This window comes from Chiloscyllium plagiosum, unplaced genomic scaffold, assembly GCF_037043375.1.
Source record: "Chiloscyllium plagiosum isolate Xiang-an unplaced genomic scaffold, Cpla_swu_hap1 HiC_scaffold_1, whole genome shotgun sequence".
Classification (NCBI taxonomy): domain Eukaryota; kingdom Metazoa; phylum Chordata; class Chondrichthyes; order Orectolobiformes; family Hemiscylliidae; genus Chiloscyllium; species Chiloscyllium plagiosum.
In genome coordinates this window covers 112717110-112736897 of record NW_028270139.1, presented here as the reverse complement: position 1 = coordinate 112736897, position 19788 = coordinate 112717110, and the positions used below count along the sequence as shown (strand labels likewise).

General features: G+C 39.9%; 1 protein-coding gene across 2 annotated transcripts in view; it reads right to left on the bottom strand.

The window, feature by feature from the left end:
• nol6 (nucleolar protein 6 (RNA-associated)) overlaps positions 1-19788 on the bottom strand; it is a 127391-nt gene that overhangs the window by 54231 nt on the left and 53372 nt on the right. For both annotated transcript variants that reach the window (XM_043700311.2, XM_087989987.1), the window contains exons 10-15: positions 19380-19481; positions 13265-13380; positions 12993-13170; positions 11974-12096; positions 10775-10923; positions 7452-7527 (exon numbers count right to left, since the gene is read on the bottom strand). In XM_043700311.2, coding sequence (XP_043556246.2) covers positions 7452-7527; positions 10775-10923; positions 11974-12096; positions 12993-13170; positions 13265-13380; positions 19380-19481 — 744 coding nt within the window. The remainder of the gene's footprint in view (positions 1-7451; positions 7528-10774; positions 10924-11973; positions 12097-12992; positions 13171-13264; positions 13381-19379; positions 19482-19788) is intronic.

Genomic DNA, 19788 nt, shown 5'->3' with positions numbered 1-19788 from the left:
CAGAGTCAGCATGGCTTCATGAAAGGGAAATCATGTCTGACTAATTTATTAGAATTTTTCGAAGAAATCTTAACTAGAGTAGGTAGAGGGGAACCAGTAGATGTGTGTATTTAGACTTCCAGAACACACTTGTCAAGGTACCTCACAAAATGTTAAATTGTAAGATAAATGCTGGAGGTAATATATTGCCATGGACAGAGAATTAGCTCATAGTCAGGGAAGAGTGGGAAACACAGGTTCTTTTTCAGGTTCAAGAATTCTCTCCCTAATGGCATTGTTGATTAACCTACAGCACATGGGCTGCAATAGTTCACAAAGGCAGCTCATTATCACCTTCTCAAAGACAACTAGGGATAGGCAATTAATGCTGGCCATCCAGTGATACTTATGTTTCACAAATGAATGGCAAAAAAACAAAAAAGGGTTGACCAATGGGGTTCCACAGTGATAAGTGTCAGGATCACAACTGTTTCCAATATATCACTACAATGAAGGAAAGAAGCGAATGTTCCACAGCCAAATTTGCAGATGACGCAAAGGCAGGTTGCGAGATATAAACATTTTACAGAGAGATGTTAAAAGGATAAATAAGTAGGCAAGAAGTTGGCAAATGCATTTGTTCATTTTGCAAGTCAAAGAGAGTCATAGTCATACAGCATGGAAACGGACTCTTTGCCAACCAGGTTTCCTAAATTGAACTAGTCCCATTTGCTTGCATTTGGCCCATATCCCTCAAAGGCTTTCATACTCATGTATATTTCCAAATGTCTTTTCAATATGTAATTGTATCTGCCTCTACCACTTCCTTTGGCAGCTCATTCCACACATGCACCACTCTCTGCAAGAAAAAGTTGCCCCTCTGGTCCCTTTTACATCTTTTCCCTCTCGCCTTAAATCAATGCTCTCAAGGTTTGGACTCCACCACCTTAGGAAAAAAAACTTTGGCTATTCACCTTATCTATGCCTTTCATAATTTTATAAATCTCTATAAGGTCATCCCTCAGCCTCTGGTGCTCCACGGAAAAAAGAACAAAAGGCAGCACAGTGGTTCAGCAGTTAGCACTACTGTCTCACAGCACCAGGGACCCAGATTCAATTCCACCCTCAGGAAACTGTCTGTGTGAAGTTTGCATATTTTCCTCATGTCTACTTGGGTTTCCTCCGGGTGCTCCGCATTCCTCCCACAGTCCAAAGATGCGCAGGCTAGGCGAATTAGCCATGGGAAATGCTGGGTTATAGAGACAAGGTAGTGAGTAGGTTTGATTGGAATGGAGAAAACTGATGAAGCTGGAGTATACTTGAGCACAAAACACAAAGCTAGCATACACGTGCAGCAGGTAATTAGGAAGTCTAATGGAATTTTGGCCTTTATCTCAAGTGGGTTGGAGTATAAGAATAGAGAGTTCTTAATGCAACCGTACAAGGTACTGCTAAACCACATTTGAAATTCTTTTGAGCAGTTTTAGTCACCTTAAAGATTTCATTTCATTAAGGCAGTTCAGAAGAGGTTCACTAGGTTGAATCCCTGGTACAGAGGGATTGTCTGAGGAGTAAAAGCTAAGCAGGTTGGGACTTGACTCACGAGAGTTTAGAAGAATGATCTCATTGTAACATTTGGGGAGAGTCATACTGCATGGAAACAGATTACTCGGTCTAACTAGTCCACACCGACAATGTTCCCAAACTTAACTAGTCCTGCATTTGGCCCATATCCCTTCAAACCTTTCCTATTCATGTACTCATCCAAATGGGGGATTCAAATGCTAAATCCTGAACACATTAGATGACATTGGCAAAGAGCCTGTGGCATTACGACTGAAACACTGTGCTTTTGTGGTCTGTAAAGTGCGACAGAAATAAATTCAATCACAACCTTTAAAACAATATTGAATATTTTGTAGGGCTACAAGAGCTGGGGTTTGGAACTAATTAGCTTTGCCACTGATGTACAGATTCAGCTGTGTGAACCATCTAGCAGATGCAGTGCAGCAATTCACCAAGGATTCTTCAATAGCATCTTCCAAACCGGTGAATTTTAACTCCTAGTAGGACAAAGACAGCAGATGCATGGAAGCATCACCAGGCTTGGAAGTATATCGCCATTCCTTCTACATCATTAGGTCAAAATCTAGAAGTCCCTGCCTTACTGTACTATGAATGCATCTACACTCCACGAAGTACAGTTGTTCTAGTTGACAGTTTACCACTATCTTCCCACAGCAATTACGGATGGGCAATAAACACTGTGCAGCCAGCAACATCCACTTCCCACGAAACAATTCAAAAACATTATAGAGCTCCTCCAAAGAGCTAACATGGACATGATGCATGGAATAGCATCCTGCTGTGGGGCCTGAAACCTGTTATTAATTCTAAGATTACCAGGTTAGCTTTGATGCAGTCAAACAGAAAGGATCTATTATAGAACATTTGCTGCGAGTATGCAGATTTTCTTTTTTTTCTCTGCCGATAAGATAATGTTATTCAAATAAAGCTAGTTTTTAATGTGACAGCAGAATCAACATAAGGAAACAATTAACCGTCACTACAATTCACTAAGATTATGCTCCCAGCTGGACTTGCAAAAACAGCTGAACCAAGATATTTATTTGAAACAGTGTTTCAATCCAATCAACATTCATACATTCTAGCTGCAGGTGTGCAGAGGATGCTCTTAATTTTATTCTAATTTTTGAGGACATAGAGAAGATACAACTGGAAGCAGTTTGTGCATTTATCCAACTCTCTTTTCATTTGCTGCAATTGTGACAAAACCCTTGTTTACATCTTTCTCTGTATCATATTGGTTTCCGTGATTGACACAAGATCTTGTGTTCTCAGTCAGAGAAATTAAATTCTAATCCCAATGCAGTGGATAATTAGAGCAGTTGAGATGAACTGAAGACAGCAGTTGATGACTTTGTTGTACACAGACTCATGATAAACAGTAGGTGTTAGTGGGTGCAAGACTTTTAATGAGATAGAAGACAGGACAAAAGCCAAAAAAACTCATGGGCAAAGAAAATGGATAAACTGCAGAGAATCAAACAGCATATGCTTCAGAAATCTGCTGGAAAATGAAGTGTATCAAGTGGACCAAGTGTCTCTGGGGTAATGTGGTTAAGTGTGACCATAATAAGATTTATTTTATTAACGGGACAAAGCAAGAAACACCAATGTACAAACATTTATGTTGCGAGACATTAATTTCAATGCAATGAGGGGGGATCTAGCTAGGATAAAATGAAATTAGGGACCGACAGTACAAATTGTAATGAAACAATGGGTGATCTTTAAAGGAAGAGATGCTCAGGGACAGACTAGGTATATTCCATCAAGGGTACAAAGAGAGCAAAAAATTGAATTCCTTGAATGGGAGATAGAGATGATGATCAAAGAAAAAAAAGGACAGTGTATATTTTGCATCAGATGAATTCTTCAAGAGACTAGAATAGGATTGAAAGTTTGCTAAAGGAAGTGGGGGTGCCTATAGTGAAAGGACTTACTTTAATCTCTCAAATATCACTAAGTATGGAGGAGGTGCTAGAACAAAATGGAGGAGGTGGGGTAGAGCCTAATTGAATTTAAAAAATCTCGTTTAACAACAGAAAGCAATGAGTCATGGTGGATAGACTGGAAGATGGTAGATAATGGTCAAGTCAGTGTTAGGATCATTGCTTGTTTTTCAAAAACATATGGCTTAAATCTTGGAAATGACATCAGAAAAACTTTAAAACTGTGCCAATTACACTAAATCTTGAAAGAGTGGTAGTGAGGATGGTATAAGTCACCTGTAATAGGGCATTTATGGTTAACAGAATGAACAGATGAGTGGCAGATGAAATTTAACACAAAATAGTGCAAAATGATGCATTTTGGCAAAGGGATGGGGAGAGGCAATGTAGACCGAATGGAGTAATTCTAAAGCAAAGGAACCCATAAGTGCATTTGCAATCTCTGCAGATAGCAGGACATATTGCGAATGTGGTTCTCAAAATATATGGTATTATGGGTTTCATAAATACAAAGATTGAGTAGAAAAAAAAAGCACTTGAGTTATGCTGAATTTTTATAAAACACTGATCATGTTCCAACCAGAGCACTGTAACAATTCAAGTTTGAGAGGGTGCAGAGGAAGATAACAAAATAATTCCAGAGTTGGGGATGTTTTAGTTACAACATATTTTGGAAAAGCTGAGGTTGTTCTCCATGGAACAAAAAAAGATTGAGAGGGGAATTTGCTAGAGATGTATAAGGTTTTGACAGATTTAGGTATGTATATAAAGAAAAAGTCTTCTCACTGGCTGATATACAAGGACTGTAGGGCACAGAGATTTAAGATTTTGGGCAGGAGTTGCAGGAGGAATAAAAACAAGATTATTTTTTTAACCAGCAATGGTAAATGATCTGAAATTTGCTGCCCATGGTCAAACTGGAAAAAACAATTATTTCAAAAGGGAAGTGGATGGACATGTGATAAGGGGAGCTAAGCAGGGAAGTAGGACTGAATGGCATGAAGTAACAAATATATCATTGACTTCAATATGCCAGTTCAGCCTTCAATTGACAGAGCAAATTATTATTTCAGGAATAGGATCTCAATCCCAGAGTATGGTCATGGTTTACTGAACAGCAGTACCAAACAGCCCTGCATTACCAAATTTATCAGAAATTTGGGACAACCTAAAGCAAACACCTCAGAGGACTACAGAAATATCACCAGTATCCCCTAGAGAAAATCCTGGAAATGCAATGTCAAGAAACGCAGTCCTACAGCAGCATTCTGAAGGATCAGAACAATCTACCTATAATCAAGGCAGCAATCACTCAAAACCATCTCTCACAGCAGGACATGTTGTTTGTACGGCTGACACCAAAACTCCAAAGTAATTGCTGTACTTGGAGCTCGGGCCTGGAAAGAGACTCCTCAGAGGACAGTGGAAACAGTTTAAAGATGTCAATAAAACATCCCAGATATCAAATATCCCTGCCAACTAATTGGAACTCCTGGCTCCAGATTGACCAAAATGAAGAAAGCTTGTTCTGAAGGCCTTCAAGCACTTCAAGAGATCCTGTCAGAAACATACAAAGGCAAAAATCAATGTGTTGGAGGGTAGGCACAAACCTCCAAATATCCCATTTACTGAATCCTTCAAGAATTGGCTGCCACTCGTAATTATTTTTATATTCACTGAGGGGGATGTGATATTGCCAGCTGTTGGATGTTGCTGGCTAGATCAGCATTTATTGCCCATTCCTAAATGCTATCAAGAGGTGAGCTGCCTTCGTGAATCACTACAGTCCAATCCAAATTGTCACCAGGGAGAGAATTTCCAGGATTTGAGTCAGACACAAGTCAGGATGGTGAGTGGCTTGGAAGGAACTTGCTGGTGATGTTCCCACGTATCTGCTGCCCTTGTTCTTCTGAATGGTAGTGGTTATGGGTTTGGAAGGTGCTACCTAATAACTTAGGTGAATTTCTACAGTGCACCGTGTCGTGGGCGGCACGGTGGCACAGTGGTTAGCACTGCTGCCTCACAGCGCCAGAGACCCGGGTTCAATTCCCGACTCAGGCGACTGACTGTGTGGAGTTTGCACGTTCTCCCCGTGTCTGCGTGGGTTTCCTCCGGGTGCTCCGGTTTCCTCCCACAATCCAAAAATGTGCGGGTCAGGTGAATTGGCCATGCTAAATTGCCCGTAGTGTTAGGTTAAAGGGGTAAATGTAGGGGTATGGGTGGGTTGCGCTTCGGCGGGTCGGTGTGGACTTGTTGGGCCGAAGGGCCTGTTTCCACACTGTAAGTAATCTAATCTAATCTAATCTAATCTAATCTTGTAGATAGTATACACCTCTGCTATTGAGCATCAGTGGTGTAAGGAGTGGGTGTTTGTAGATGTAGTTCCAGTCAAGTGGGCTGCTTTGTCCTGAATAATATCAAGATTCTTCGATGTTGAGAGCATTACATCACATCCTGACTTGTCCCTTCTAAATGATGGACAGGCTTTGGCGAGTCAGGAGGTGAATTGTTCACTGTAGGACTCAGCCTCTGATATGCTTTGATAACCACTGAATTTACATGGCTAATCTGATCAATGATAACCCCAGGAAGTTGACGGTGGAGGTTCAGTGATTGTAATATCACAATGTTAAGGGGTGATGGTTAGATTACCTTTTATTGGAGATGATTATTGCCTGACATTTAAAGATGCCAATAAAACATTCCAAATGTCAAATATCCCTGATGACTAATGGGAATTCCTGGCTCCAGACTGACCAAAATGAAGAAAGCTTGTTCTCAATGTTACTTACCACTTTTCAGCCCAAGCATGGACACTGTTCAAATCTTGCTACGTTTGGATATATGATTGAATGCCTGAGTGAACATTGAACATTGTGCACTCATCAGCGAACATGCCTACTCCTGATCTTATACTTTGATGAAGCAGATGAAGATGGTTGGGCCTAAGACCTTAACTGGACCCAACCATTGTGCAGCAGCATTATACTCAAACCATTCTATGCACTGTGGGACTATAAACATTTTCACTAAAATTGACAGTTAATAGCACAGAGGAAGTGATTCTGAGTAATCACTCAACCCAACAATTTAAGAGAAGTTAACAGTCATTTGGCTTTCTTTCATTTTGTTCATAATTAGGAAGAGCAAAGCTAACATTTATTACCCACTCCTAATTACCCTGCAAAAATGCTGTTGCACATCTTTCTTGAACTGCACGGATGGTATTTCAAAAAAAAAAACAGTGTGGCTTGCTTGACCATTTCAATTTCAGTTTAAAGTGAATCATACTGGTGAAGCATTAGAGGCAAATAAGGGCTTCATCAGTTGAGAACAGCAAATTTACTTTCTTATAAAGGCATATTAAGTGAAACAGTTGCCTTTTTAATAATATTCCAACAGAAAAAAAGTGAACTTTAGCTATTGCCAGACGCTTTCTTGTAAAATAATTACATATTATGGAAGTGTCACAGATCATTGTTTGGTGTCTACACATAATTTCACTGATGCCAACAGTTCATCTCCATTCAAGTAGATATTTAAATTGTCACATTGGGCAGACCTAGTAGAATACCACTTTTAATCAATGACAAGAGGATTGTTGAATGGTTTGCATTTTTGAGAGTTCTGCCACATGGAACTGTGGCTGTCAAGTTCTCTCATTATGGAGCATTTATTATCCCTGCATTTTTTTCTGAGAATTATTTCAGAAATGCCAAACCTGGTTTTCAACAAAATAAATAACTTTGGCCCTGAAAAGAGATTGGGTCCATATTGGAAACAAAGTTTTCATATTTCATACTTCAAACAAGATAATGGTCATCTTACTGGACTACTAATTCAAAGAAAAACAACAAAATCCCATGCAAATACTCCCCCCGATCCACAGTCTTTGAGGGCAAGCACAGATTCATTACTATAAAACAATCTTCTTACCTCTTTATCTACCTCGATGACAGAGTCCAGTAAGCCTCCAACATAGCACAATGCCGACTTTGGTAGATCCAAATGTCTAATTGGGATAGGAAAAATATAGGAAGAGCAGAGGGAAAACAAGAGTCAGTCAGTACTTATGAATTCATCTGCTCTACACCTGGTTCACATACAGTTCAAGTACTGAAAACTTCAGAATGGAAGTGAAAAATATGGGAAGAGAAATTAAAAAACATTAAAAATGGGAAAATATTAGTGTGGGCAAATAATTAAAAATAATGATAATAACCACTGCAACTTTCAAAAAGTGTTCCACCCCCCTCTGCCTCCTTCCAACTTTTCGAACAAGCAGAAGTCACACATTCAAATCAAACAAGCTAAATGAACATGATCATTGGTTATAATCAGCTTAGGAAAGGATGTGTACAAATGAAAATTTAATTTATAAAACATTCTTCACTCACCTACAGGTACAAATAAACAAATGTAAAAACATGATATCTAGGATACATTTTTAAATACTGCAATAATGATTGGAGGGTAGAAGCCTACATGGGAATCAAAATTCTTTTTGTGTTGAAGTCATGGTTTAGTGCACTGGTTTTGAGATTTTTGAAAGAATAAAGAAAAACATAAAAATGTATCCAATTGAAAGAACTACTTCCAACATTTATGGTTTACTCGTAATTTAACAAAAGACAAACAATGGATCAGTGCCCCAGTCTGAAGCTGGTTCATTCATCTAAAGTCAACTTCTGTCGCATGTGGACAGGGGCCTCCATCTGCTGCTACCACCATCTTCCCTGCTTCCTGTTCTTATATCAATTTACAATCCTCAATCCCACATCCCAATCCCAAGTAATAATTGAGCACCTTTGTGAATGGATCAGTTGGACTTGACTCAAATCATAATTTCTCACGGGTTGTTTCAATTATCTGTTATCCTAGGGAGAAAACATTCTCAATGTTTTACCCTGTTTTAGTTATGAACAGTTATACTTTTGGCCTCTAGTGCCAGTTCAATTTACTGAGATAGCTTATTGAGTCTTGCACATAACTTTCAATATTTGAACTCCTGCATCAAAGAACAAGAACAAAGAACAACACAGTACAGGAACAGGCCCTTCAGCCCTCCGAAAAAAACCTCTCTTCCACTCTATCCATGCCATTCATAAACTTAAAGTTTTACTAGGTCACTACTCAACCTCCTGCATTCCAGTGAAAACAAACCCAGTCTATTCAGCCTTTCTTCACAACTGAAATCCCCGATACCAGGCAACATTCTGGCAAACCTTTTCTGTACCCTCTCCAAAGCATCCACATCCTTCTGGTAGTGCAGTGGTCAAAACTGTATACGATATTCCAAATGTGGCTTAACAGAATTTCTGTAAAGCTACCCTTCTATAAACCTTACACTTCATGCCCCTTCCAATGAAGGCAAGCATGCCATAAGCATGTTTTACAACCTTACTAACCTGCGTTGCCACCTTCAGTGGTCTGTGGATCTGCACACTCTGATCCTTCTGCATATCAATACTCTTAAGGGTTCTGCCATTCACTGTATAATGCCCACTTGTACTTGACCTTCCAAAATGCATCACTTCATATTTGTCCAGATTAAACTACATTTGCCATTTATCTGCCAATACTCCAATTGATCCACATCCTGCTGTATCCTCTGACAATTCTCCTCACTATCCATAACTCCACCAATCTTTGTCTTGTCTGCAAACCTAATTACACCAGTTAGGTTTTCCTCCAGATCATTTATGTAGATCACAAACAGCAGAGGTTCCCAATATTGATCAGTGTGGAATACCACTAGTCAAAGCCGTCCATTCAAAAAAACTATCCTTCCACTACTACACTCTGCCTCCTATGACTAAAGTAGTTCTGTATCCATCTTGCCAGCTTACTTCTTACCATGTGATATCATACCTTTTGCATCAGACCCATGAGTGACCTCATCAAATGCTTTACTGAAGTTCATGTCAACAATATCAACTGCTTTTCCCTCAATCATTTTTGTTACCTCCTCAAAAAATTCAAGTTAGGGAGGCACGAGCTCCCCACACAAAATCATGCTGTTTATCACTAATAGATCCATTTGCTTCTACATGAGTAATGATCTTGTCCCCGAGAATCTTTTCCATTAATTTCCCTACCACCATGAGGCTTAGAGGCCTGTAATTTCCAGGATTATCCCTGCTACCCTTTTTAAACATTAACCAGTCTCCAGTTCTCTTGGACCTCAGCTGTGGCCAAAAAGGATACAAAGATGGATGTCAATGCTCCAGCAATTTATTCTCTTGCCTCTATCAATATTTTGGGATAGATTCCATCAGGACCCATGGACTTATCTACCTTGATACTTAAAGATGAACAACACCTCTTCCTTTTTAATGGCAACTAGTGTCATATTTCCTGTTAGCTTTCTGGCAGAAATAGATTAGATTATTAACAGAGTGGAAACAGACCCTTCGGCCCAACAAGTCCACACTGACCCACCGAAGCGTAACTCACTCAGACCCATTCCCCCCTTCACCGAATACTACGGATAATTTAGCCTGGTCAATTCACCTAACCTGCACATTTTTGGATTGTATGAGGAAACCGGAGCACCCGGAGAAAACCCACGAAGAATGTGCAAAATCCAGAGAGAGAGTTAATATTTCTGCTTTCTGAAGACCTTAATGTTAAAATCCACTGGTTACATCACTGATCAGCACAATGTGAATTGGATTCATTAACCGAGAGAAAAAAAAGAGAGATAGTAAATCAGAAGCATCAAGAAAGAAACAGAAGACAGAAATCGGATGAAAGTACAGAATGAGAGGAAAAATCTTAGAAAAGAGGTGCATAGATGAAAACAAGATTGTATGAGGAATTCAGACAAAAAAAATGGAAGACAAACATGGATAAAAGTAGAGACATAGCAAGTTTAGAATGGGAAATAAGCAGTGTGTTTCTGGTAGTTTATCTTTCAAAAGATGAACAAGGAATTCTAAATTCCTCCTTACATCTCTCATTTAAAGACTAAATGAGAATCAATTTCTTTTGCGGCATTAACTCTATGTGCAGCATTTTAATGTAAAGAAGTAAAATCTATGAATCAGCATATTCCATCAATACACCCCTCTTTCAGCTTGTGAAACTGGGTCAAATTCAGTCCAAATTATGGGATGTAAAGTTCTGTATAGTATAGGCTTAATCAACCTCAACAAAGTTTCTGACAATCCTTTAAAAATTCTAGAAGATGAAAACGCTGTTGATAAACCACATTCCTTTTCAGGACTTCAAGTTAACCTGGGTTACTAATGACTTACCGTTGAAGAAGATGTTTAACAATTTGTTCAGGAATTAGACGACGGTCACAAATATTGTCACCCTGCCAGAGGAACGCCTCACAAATGGATCCATCTTGAAAACGCCTCAGCTCAGAATTCTCTCCCCAGAAGTCCCTGAATTCTGCTGCCTGTAACATGAAGAACAAAATATTGATTCACCTCCAGGAGTTGCTGCCTTGGTACAAAATGGAACTGAAAATAGTAAAGGCACAAACTATAAATCTGCCAAGTTACCATGAGACTCAGTTAATAAAGATGTAACTTTTTTGGTGGTGTTGGCTGAAGGTGGAGTGATAGTCAGGACATCAGGAAAATCACTGGCTCTTCCTTATATCAATCGTAGAAACACATTACATTGCCAAGCAGACAGGACAAAAAGTGATTTCTAAATTGTGCCAAGATTGGAAGGGGGGGGGGGATGGAAATCACCTTTTAGACCTAGGCTCAGCAAGCTCTAGACGATCCTCCCTAGATCTCTCCAAATGCTCCGGTTTCCTCCAACAATCCAAAGATGTGCAGCATAGGTGGATTGGTCATGGGAAATGCAGGGTGAGAGAGAAGGGGGTGTTGGTCTGGATGGGATACTCTTTGGAGAGTCAGTGTGGACTCAATGGGCCAAATGGCCTGTTTCTACCACTATAAGGATTCTATGATTCTTTCCAATTCTCCATATCTCTCTCTCTTCCTTCGCACTCTCCTTAAAGCAACTCCAGGAAACTTAATCCTTTCACCAAACTTTTTGTCACCTGACCTAATATCTCCGAACGGCTCAGTGTCACATTTTATTTTTAATGTTTCTGTGATATGCCTTGAGATGTTGTATTATGTTAACGGCGTTTTATAAATGAAAGGCTTTTTTTTTTTTAAACTGTTAACAGTAAAATATCTCCTGTTGCCGATCCTAATCCCAGTATTTTAACTTAACATCAGTGCAACGGAGGTTACTTGGCTTCATTGATGTGCTCTTCCATTGTTGAGGAGCACAGAGTTCCAGAGAAGCTCCATAAAATGTAATACTCAGAAATCTAGCCACGAACACATGCTGGGGTTACAATGACTCAAATCTACACAACTGCCTGAAAATATATACATTTTTAAAATTATTTAATTGGAGAAAGGAGGTTTAACAACTTGACAACACATTTACCCATCTTAAATTCTTGAAAAAAGATAGTTACCTTTGGACTATCAGCCGGAGGTCCTTTTTCCAAAGCGTTTGTAGAAAATACTGGGTTCACTAAAATACCAAATGACAAATATCTTCCATCCTTGTGTTTTGGAGGATCTGCATTTACTGGCCACTGTATGAAAGGAACAAATTTGGCTTGTTACTTAAATAGTGAAACAAATGTAATCCGCCTAAAAGTTTGTAAACTTTATCTTTTCAGATTACTGACACTTGTGGAATCTTATAGGGCTCTGAGGGATGTGGTGTGGTCATTTTGAATTCATGTGGCCGGTGTCCATGGAACATTTGCTGAAAGATTGGTGCACAGTGTCCAATTGGAGGTTCTTTGGAGCAAGCAACAAGTTGAATTTGCCAGGTATCCATTCTGGTTTCCACAGTCAGTGCGTTTTGATGTCCACCTTGTTTATTGAGTTTGGCAAGATAGAAAACTGAACATTAATAAGCAAATTGGGCTTTCAAAAAGTCACTTAAAAAGCATTCTTCTTCTTTTCAGCGGTTGCTGTTGGGGTCATGAAGAGGTGGAAGCTATTTTTCTGTCCCTCTCTTGGTTATAGCCATTAGCATGGGGTTCTCTGCCTACTAATGGAGTTGCATGTGAAATTTCAAAAGAGTATGTTTATGGGATGTTACTATATTGCAACAGTTAATTAGTAATAGTTACTGTATCTATTATTCGGTCAAGTTTCCAATAGAGTTGTTAATCAAAAAACATATTTCTTTTATTGTATTTTAAATATAATGGATTAATAAAGCATGTTTTTCTTTAAATTCAGTAGATTGACCAATCAAATGTCTCACCTTACATTTACTCTTAAAATAAGAAAAAGTAAATGTTTAGACTATCTTCTGAATATTTTGAGGGGGTTCGATCTGGCCCATAACAAAGTAGCTAGATCTCAAAGGAAGAAGTAGCTGTACAATATTCTAAAAAGTCTGGAAAGCATCTTTTAAAAGTTATACAATTAATTATTTTTCCACACACAAATGTCAAAGAGATAATTGACTTACTTCAGGTATATGAAGAAGCGAATGAGTAAGAAGATGAATCCGCTTGCCCAGTCCACGAGTTAATAATGAAAGAAGGTGTGGTAAAATTGTAACAATGTAGTTACCGCCATGATCAATCAATTCATTGAGCAGTTTCATCTTCTTACAGCCTTCCTGCAGCTTGGCAACGTTTTTCAGGCTATTAAGAAATAATTTTAAAATGTGGAATTGTTTCAACATAAAACATTCTCACATTGGACTAAATACCATTTAAAGTAATAAATTGTTCTTACTGGAAGACATGGTCAAAGGTTTGAATTAGGAGCTTTGACGTCATCAAAAGCATTTCAAATCCATCTACTGTCTTGTCATCAAGAATTTCCATTGACTTCTGCGCTTCATATTGAATCTAGAAGGTTAGTAAACAATGTAAAACATCAGCTGAAAGCTCCTTGTTTGTTGTAAATACATAGATAAAGAAACATTGATGCCTATGTAGATGTATTGTCAGTTAACAAACAATTGTTATTTGTTTGGTTCATATTTCCCTTTGGGTCCATTCGTTATTACAGTGATGGTCAACAAACTGCAGCAGTGTATTATCTTCTATTTGTCCATGGGTTCAGATAATCTCAGGTCACAGACAGACAATGCAATATTTCGTCTCATGTTCATCTATGAAACAGGTCATTGGGATATCATGAAGCACGCCCAGCTGGTACTTTCTCCAAATGTTTTTCCCTCTAGCAGACTAGTGCCTTGACTAAGAAGTGTGAGGTTAAGAGAAGCATTGAATACATGAATCACAAGTCAGTTTCATTTCCAGCGGTGCTCTAATGCATCACACTGACCAACTGTTTGTTTACTTTTTGATAATCAAACACCACTAAATAAACAAACAATCAAATCAAAGATCTTCACAGTGACTTTTAAACCAAAGTTTTTCATTCATCTGCAACAACAAAAACAGAAATTGCTGGAAAATCTCAGTACGTCTGGCAGCATCTGTGGAGAGAAATCAGAGTTAACATTTTGAGTCCAGTGACCCTTCTTCAGAATTGATGGTAGCTAGGAAAAAGTTGTTTATGCAAAAGATAGGGTCAGGAGAAGGGGTAAGGGGTAAACGATAGGTGAGGTAGAGCCCAAAGAGACAGAAGAACGTTTGACAAAGGAGTGGCCAGCAGTCAGTCTGGGATACCGAATAGCTGCTAAATCAGACTATTTTTAGCTAACAATGGGAAGTGTTTTTTTTTTAATAGAAGGAGAAAGTGAGGACTGCAGATGCTGGAGATCAGAGCTGAAAATGTGTTGCTGGATATATTTCCCTCCCCTCCCCTATCAGCGTTCCGAAAAGACCACTCCCTCCGTGACTCCCTCGTCAGGTCCACGCCCCCCACCAACCCAACCTCCACTCCCGGCACCTTCCCCTGCAACCGCAAGAAAGGCAAAACTTGCGCTCACACCTCCCCCCTTACTTCCCTCCAAGGCCCCAAGGGATACTTCCATATCCGCCACAAATTCACCTGCACCTCCACACACCTCTGGGACACCCGGATCAACCAATCCAACCACCCCGTGGCTCACACTTCAACTCCCCCTCCCACTCCAGCAAGGACATGCAGGTCCTTGGACTCCTCCATCGCCAGACCATAGCAACACGACGGTTGGAGGAAGAGCGCCTCATCTTCCACATAGGAACCCTCCAACCACAAGGGATGAATTCAGATTTCTCCAGTTTCCTCATTTCCCCTCCCCCCACCTTGTCTCAGTCAAATCCCTCGAACTCAGCACCGCCTTCCTAACCTCCTTCCACCTATCGCATTTCCAATGCCCCTCCCCCAAGTCCCTCCTCCCTACCTTTTATCTTAGCCTGCTGGACACACTTTCCTCATTTCTGAAGAAGGGCTTATGCCCGAAACGTCGATTCTCCTGTCCCTTGGATGCTGCCTGACCTGCTGCGCTTTTCCAGCAACACATTTTCAGCTTTTTTTAATAGAACCCCCACAGTATGGTAACAGGCCTTTGGCCCAGCATGTCACACCGACACTCTGAAGAGTAATCCACCCAGACCCATTCCCCCTACCTTATATTTACCCCTGCTTAATGCACCTAGCCTACACATCCTGGAACACTATAGGCAATTTAGGACAGCCAATTCACCTAATCTGCACATCTTTGGACTGTGGGAGGAAACTGGAGCATCCAATGGAAACCCACATAGACACAGGGAGTATGTGCACACTCCACATGGATAGTCGCTCGAGGCTGGAATCAAATCCAATGCCTGGCATGACGTGCTAATAAACAGATAGAAAAATGACCAGCAGCTAGATGCTTACTCAACTTGGAAAATAAACAGGCCACCTGCATAAGTCAGTGACTGCTCTTTAGCACACGTTCTTCGAGTGGAAAAGGTGGATTAGACCAGTTTTAAAATAACTTTGTTGGACTATTGGATAACACTGCATAATCTTATTGGGTTTACAGAATGTGGGCATCACTGGCTCCACGAGCATTCGTGGCTTATTCCCAACTGCCCTGGAGAAGATAATGTTGAGCTGCCTTTCTGAACCTAGGTCGATTCTGGTGTGTAGAGTTAGCCACAGCATTGTTAGAGAAGTACAACAGGAATTTGACCTAGCGATAATGATGGTATCCAAGCTAGTATGTTCTGTGACTTGGACAAGAATTTGCAGATGGTGATGTTGCCATGTTTCAGCTGTCCTTTTCTATTTATATGATAGAAGTCACAGGTTTGGAAAGTGCTGCTGGAGAAACCTTGAACTGCTGCAGTGAATCTTGTAGATGGTACACACTGATGTCACTGTATATTCATTGTGAAGGGAGTGAATGGTGAATGGGGTGCTTTATCCTGATTAAATGTCAAGTTGACTGATGCTGGATTTATATTCATCCAGATAAGTGGACAAAGTGGAGTACATTTCATCAAACTCCTGACTTATGGTAGTGGACAGGCATCAGACAGAAATGTGGGGAACTGCTCATGGCACAATTCTCAGCCACCTGCAATCACTCTATTTATCAGTTCAGTTTCTGGTCAATGGTTACCTTCAGAATGTTGATATAGGTATTCGGTGATGACAATACCATTGAACATCAAGGATTGATGGTTAGATTCTCTCTTATTTACGACAATCATCGCTTGGTAGTTGTGTGCTGTAAATGTCACTTCCCAATTATGAGCCCAACCCTGGGTGTTATCCAGGTCTTGCTGCTTAAGGACATCGACAACTGCAGTATCGGAAGAGGTGTAAATAGGCCTCTACAATCATCAGTAAAAATCTCAACTTCTGACCTCATGATGGTGGGAAAGTCAATGATGAAGCAGCTGAAATTGTTTGGGCTGAGAACATTATTCTGAGGAATTCCCGCCGAGATATCCTGGAACTGAGTTGATTGACCTCCAACAACTACAATCACCTTTCACTCTGCCAAGTATGATTTCAATCAGTGGAGAGTTACACCTTGATTTAAACTGATTCTATGACTATGGCTTTTGGTGCCTTACTCAATCGAATTCTACGTTGATGTCAAGGACAGTTATTCTTATCTCAAGTTTAGGTCTTTTATCCATGTTTGAAACAAGGTTGTAAAGTGGAGAGTGGTCTCGTGGCTGTAGCAGAAATCAAACTGGGCATCAGCGAGCAAATTATTCTTTTCCAAGTCCCATTTGATAGCACTGTCAATGACCCCTTCTAACACAACGGAAAATTGAGATTGGACTGATGGGGTGGAAAAAGGCCTGGTATCTGATTTTTTGTGAACAGGACATATCTGACCAGTTCTCCAGTGTTATAGCTGTACTTGAACAATCTGGTTAGATGTGTGGCTAGTTCTGCAGTACTACTGCAAGAATACTGTCAAGACTTTTGCAGTGCCCAGTGCCTTCAGCCATTTCTTGATATCACTTGGAGTGATTGACTGGTTAAATATTGGCCATCGGATGCTGGGGAATCTCTGGACTCTGGAGGAGGTCACAATGGATCACCCACTCAGCACTTCTGGCTGAAGGAAGTTGCAAATGTTTCAAACTTGTCTATTACACTGATGTAGGTAAAAACAATGACTGCAGATGCTGGAAACCAGATTTTGGATTAGTGGTGCTGGAAGAGCACAGTTCAGGCAGCATCCGAGGAGCAGCAAAAACGATGTTTCGGGCAAAAGCCCTTCATCAAGCATATTACACTGATGTGTTAAGCCTCCCCATCAGTAAGAGTGTACATTATTGTACAGCCTTCCTTTACAGTGAGTGACTTAAATTATCCATCCCTATTAATGACTAGATGTGGCAGGAATGGAGAGCTTGTACCTGATCCATGGGTTGTGAAATCGTTTAGCTCTCTACTTGCTGCTTTTGACTGTTTGGCATGCAGGTAGTCCTGCTGTGTAGCCTCTCCAGATTAACACCTCATTATGCCTGCTACTGCTCCCAACATTGTATCCTTAGGTGGGGTGGTTACGACTTTATTATTATGGACATGAACCTGTCTGGTTGTTGCTTGAGTTGTCTTTGAGGCAGAGCTCCCAAATTAGAGATAACTCCTCAGATATTGGAAGTATTATCAAAAGACAACAGAAAATAGAAGTCAAATATTTTAAACCATAAATCTAAATTAGATAAAATTAGTATTTTGGCAATTGTCTTCATATTATTAGTTTTAAATCATATTTTTAGAAGCAGTTTAACTCAGAAAGAGATAAAATAACACCAAAGGGTCTTCGCCAAGGTTTTTAACTCAAGTCCACCACTTAAGTTAAAGCATACATGCTTTAGTATGCTTTGATAAACATAACAGCACATTTTGCATGCTTTGTACGAGCTAGATTATTGGACAGATTGTAAAATTAAACATCAGTTGGATTATAGCCCAAAATTCAATTTGACAAGACTGTACTTTTAACTATCTTACAAATTGAATGGAAATAATGTGTCTACACATGGCCTTTTCCAGAAAGAGAACAGAAATTGGCACCAATTTTCTATTAAACATTTGTATCTTATTATCCTTTTAATCAGATATAAGTTAAAGAAACGCACTCTGCTCATTCAAGGCGTCAAAAATCAACTCAAGAGTCCTATAAGCATCACGACATATATTTACATTAACATCATAAAACACCCCAAGGCATTTGACAGGAGTCGTACAAAAAACAGAACATCATAATTTCTGTACATAATAAAAGAGTAAGTCAGATGACCAAATGCTTGGTCAAAGAGATAAGACTTTGAGGAGTATGTTCAAGGAGGATAAAGACAGCTAGAGATGCACAAAGGTGAAGGGAGAGAACTCCAGGGCTTAGTGCCAACGTTGCAATTTAAGTTGGCAATTATTTGGGGGGAGCAGATAGAGAATGGGTCCGAAGAGATGAGTCAATGGTGTTTCCCATGGATCTGTACGAGAACCTCAGCTTTTCACCATAACGGTCAATGACTTAGATGAAAAAATAGAGAATCCAGTGCCAAATTTTCAAATAATGCTGGGAGAACTGCTGATCTACGCTGAATTAGTTGATCACACCACAGTGCCAATGGAAACAAGTCCTGCTTATAAACTTAAGTAGTAGAAGCAGGAGCAAGCAATTTGATCCCTGGAATCAACAATGCCATTAAGATCATAACTGATCAGATCATGGCCTGAATCTCTGCTGCCTCCCTCCCATAACCCCTGAACTGCCTGTAAGCCTGTTCATTCATCCTTAAATGCATTCAATAATCCAACTCCAATTTGTCTCTAGGGTAAAGAATTCCATAAAGAGCCTTCTTAAATGGGACAAATCATATTCTAAAAATTTGCCCACCAGTTTCAGAATCCTTCCCCGCACTAGAGAACAATCAAGCCACCTGTGAATGTTAAGTATTTAAATAAAATTACCTCTCACTCTTCTGAACTGCCATGTTAAGTAAGGTGATCAAAAGCTGCACACAATACTCTAGATGTGGACTCATCAATGTACTGGGCCATCATAGGAAGACATTGATTCCTATCCCTAATCATTTGTCTATGATTCGCATCGAGCGGGAGGTCATCAGTCAAGGAAATGTTCAGACACAGGTGAAGTCCAGTTCCCATCCTCTATGTGGTCAAATAGACCTCAAATGTTCCCGGATGGTCATTTTTCTGGGATATCTTATCCTTGCCCTGGGTAACTACACTCTAAAATGAGTAAACATCTTCTGGAGTTGTAAACAGCTCCATTTGGAAGAGGGAAGTGGGGTACAGAGAAAAATAGAGGTTAATAAACTATGAGCAAATATCAAATCCAACAATCACACCTGCCCCACCAATCATGGTATAGTTGACCGCATGAACATTTTCAAAGTAGACATTTCTAAATCAAATCCATCATACAATGGAAAAAAATTGCCGACTGAGCACCCTGCTTTACCTGCTTGTATTTGCTTGCAGTCATCTCAGCACATAGGTTTACGAATCCTGAAGAATCCACAAATACAACGTCAAAGGCCTGGTGAAATTCTCCAAGTGATGGCTGTGAGGACAAAAGATTACAATAAATTAAAGCTTTATTAAAACATTTCCAATTAAGCCTTCTGCACCACTGACCTTCATCTCAGGCAATCACCTTTCCTAGTGACTCCATAGCATCACAATTGACCAAGCTGGTCGAGTTCTAAAGGACACATCTGAAATTGGGTTTGCAGCAGGTGGCAAGGAAAGCAACAAATGAGAAAAATCTACTTCACCTCATTCACACCAGCCTACTGGTCACAGATGCATCTGGTAGAAATAACAGCAAAGTCTATATGGAAATAAATATTGTTTTCACATCTAGTTGT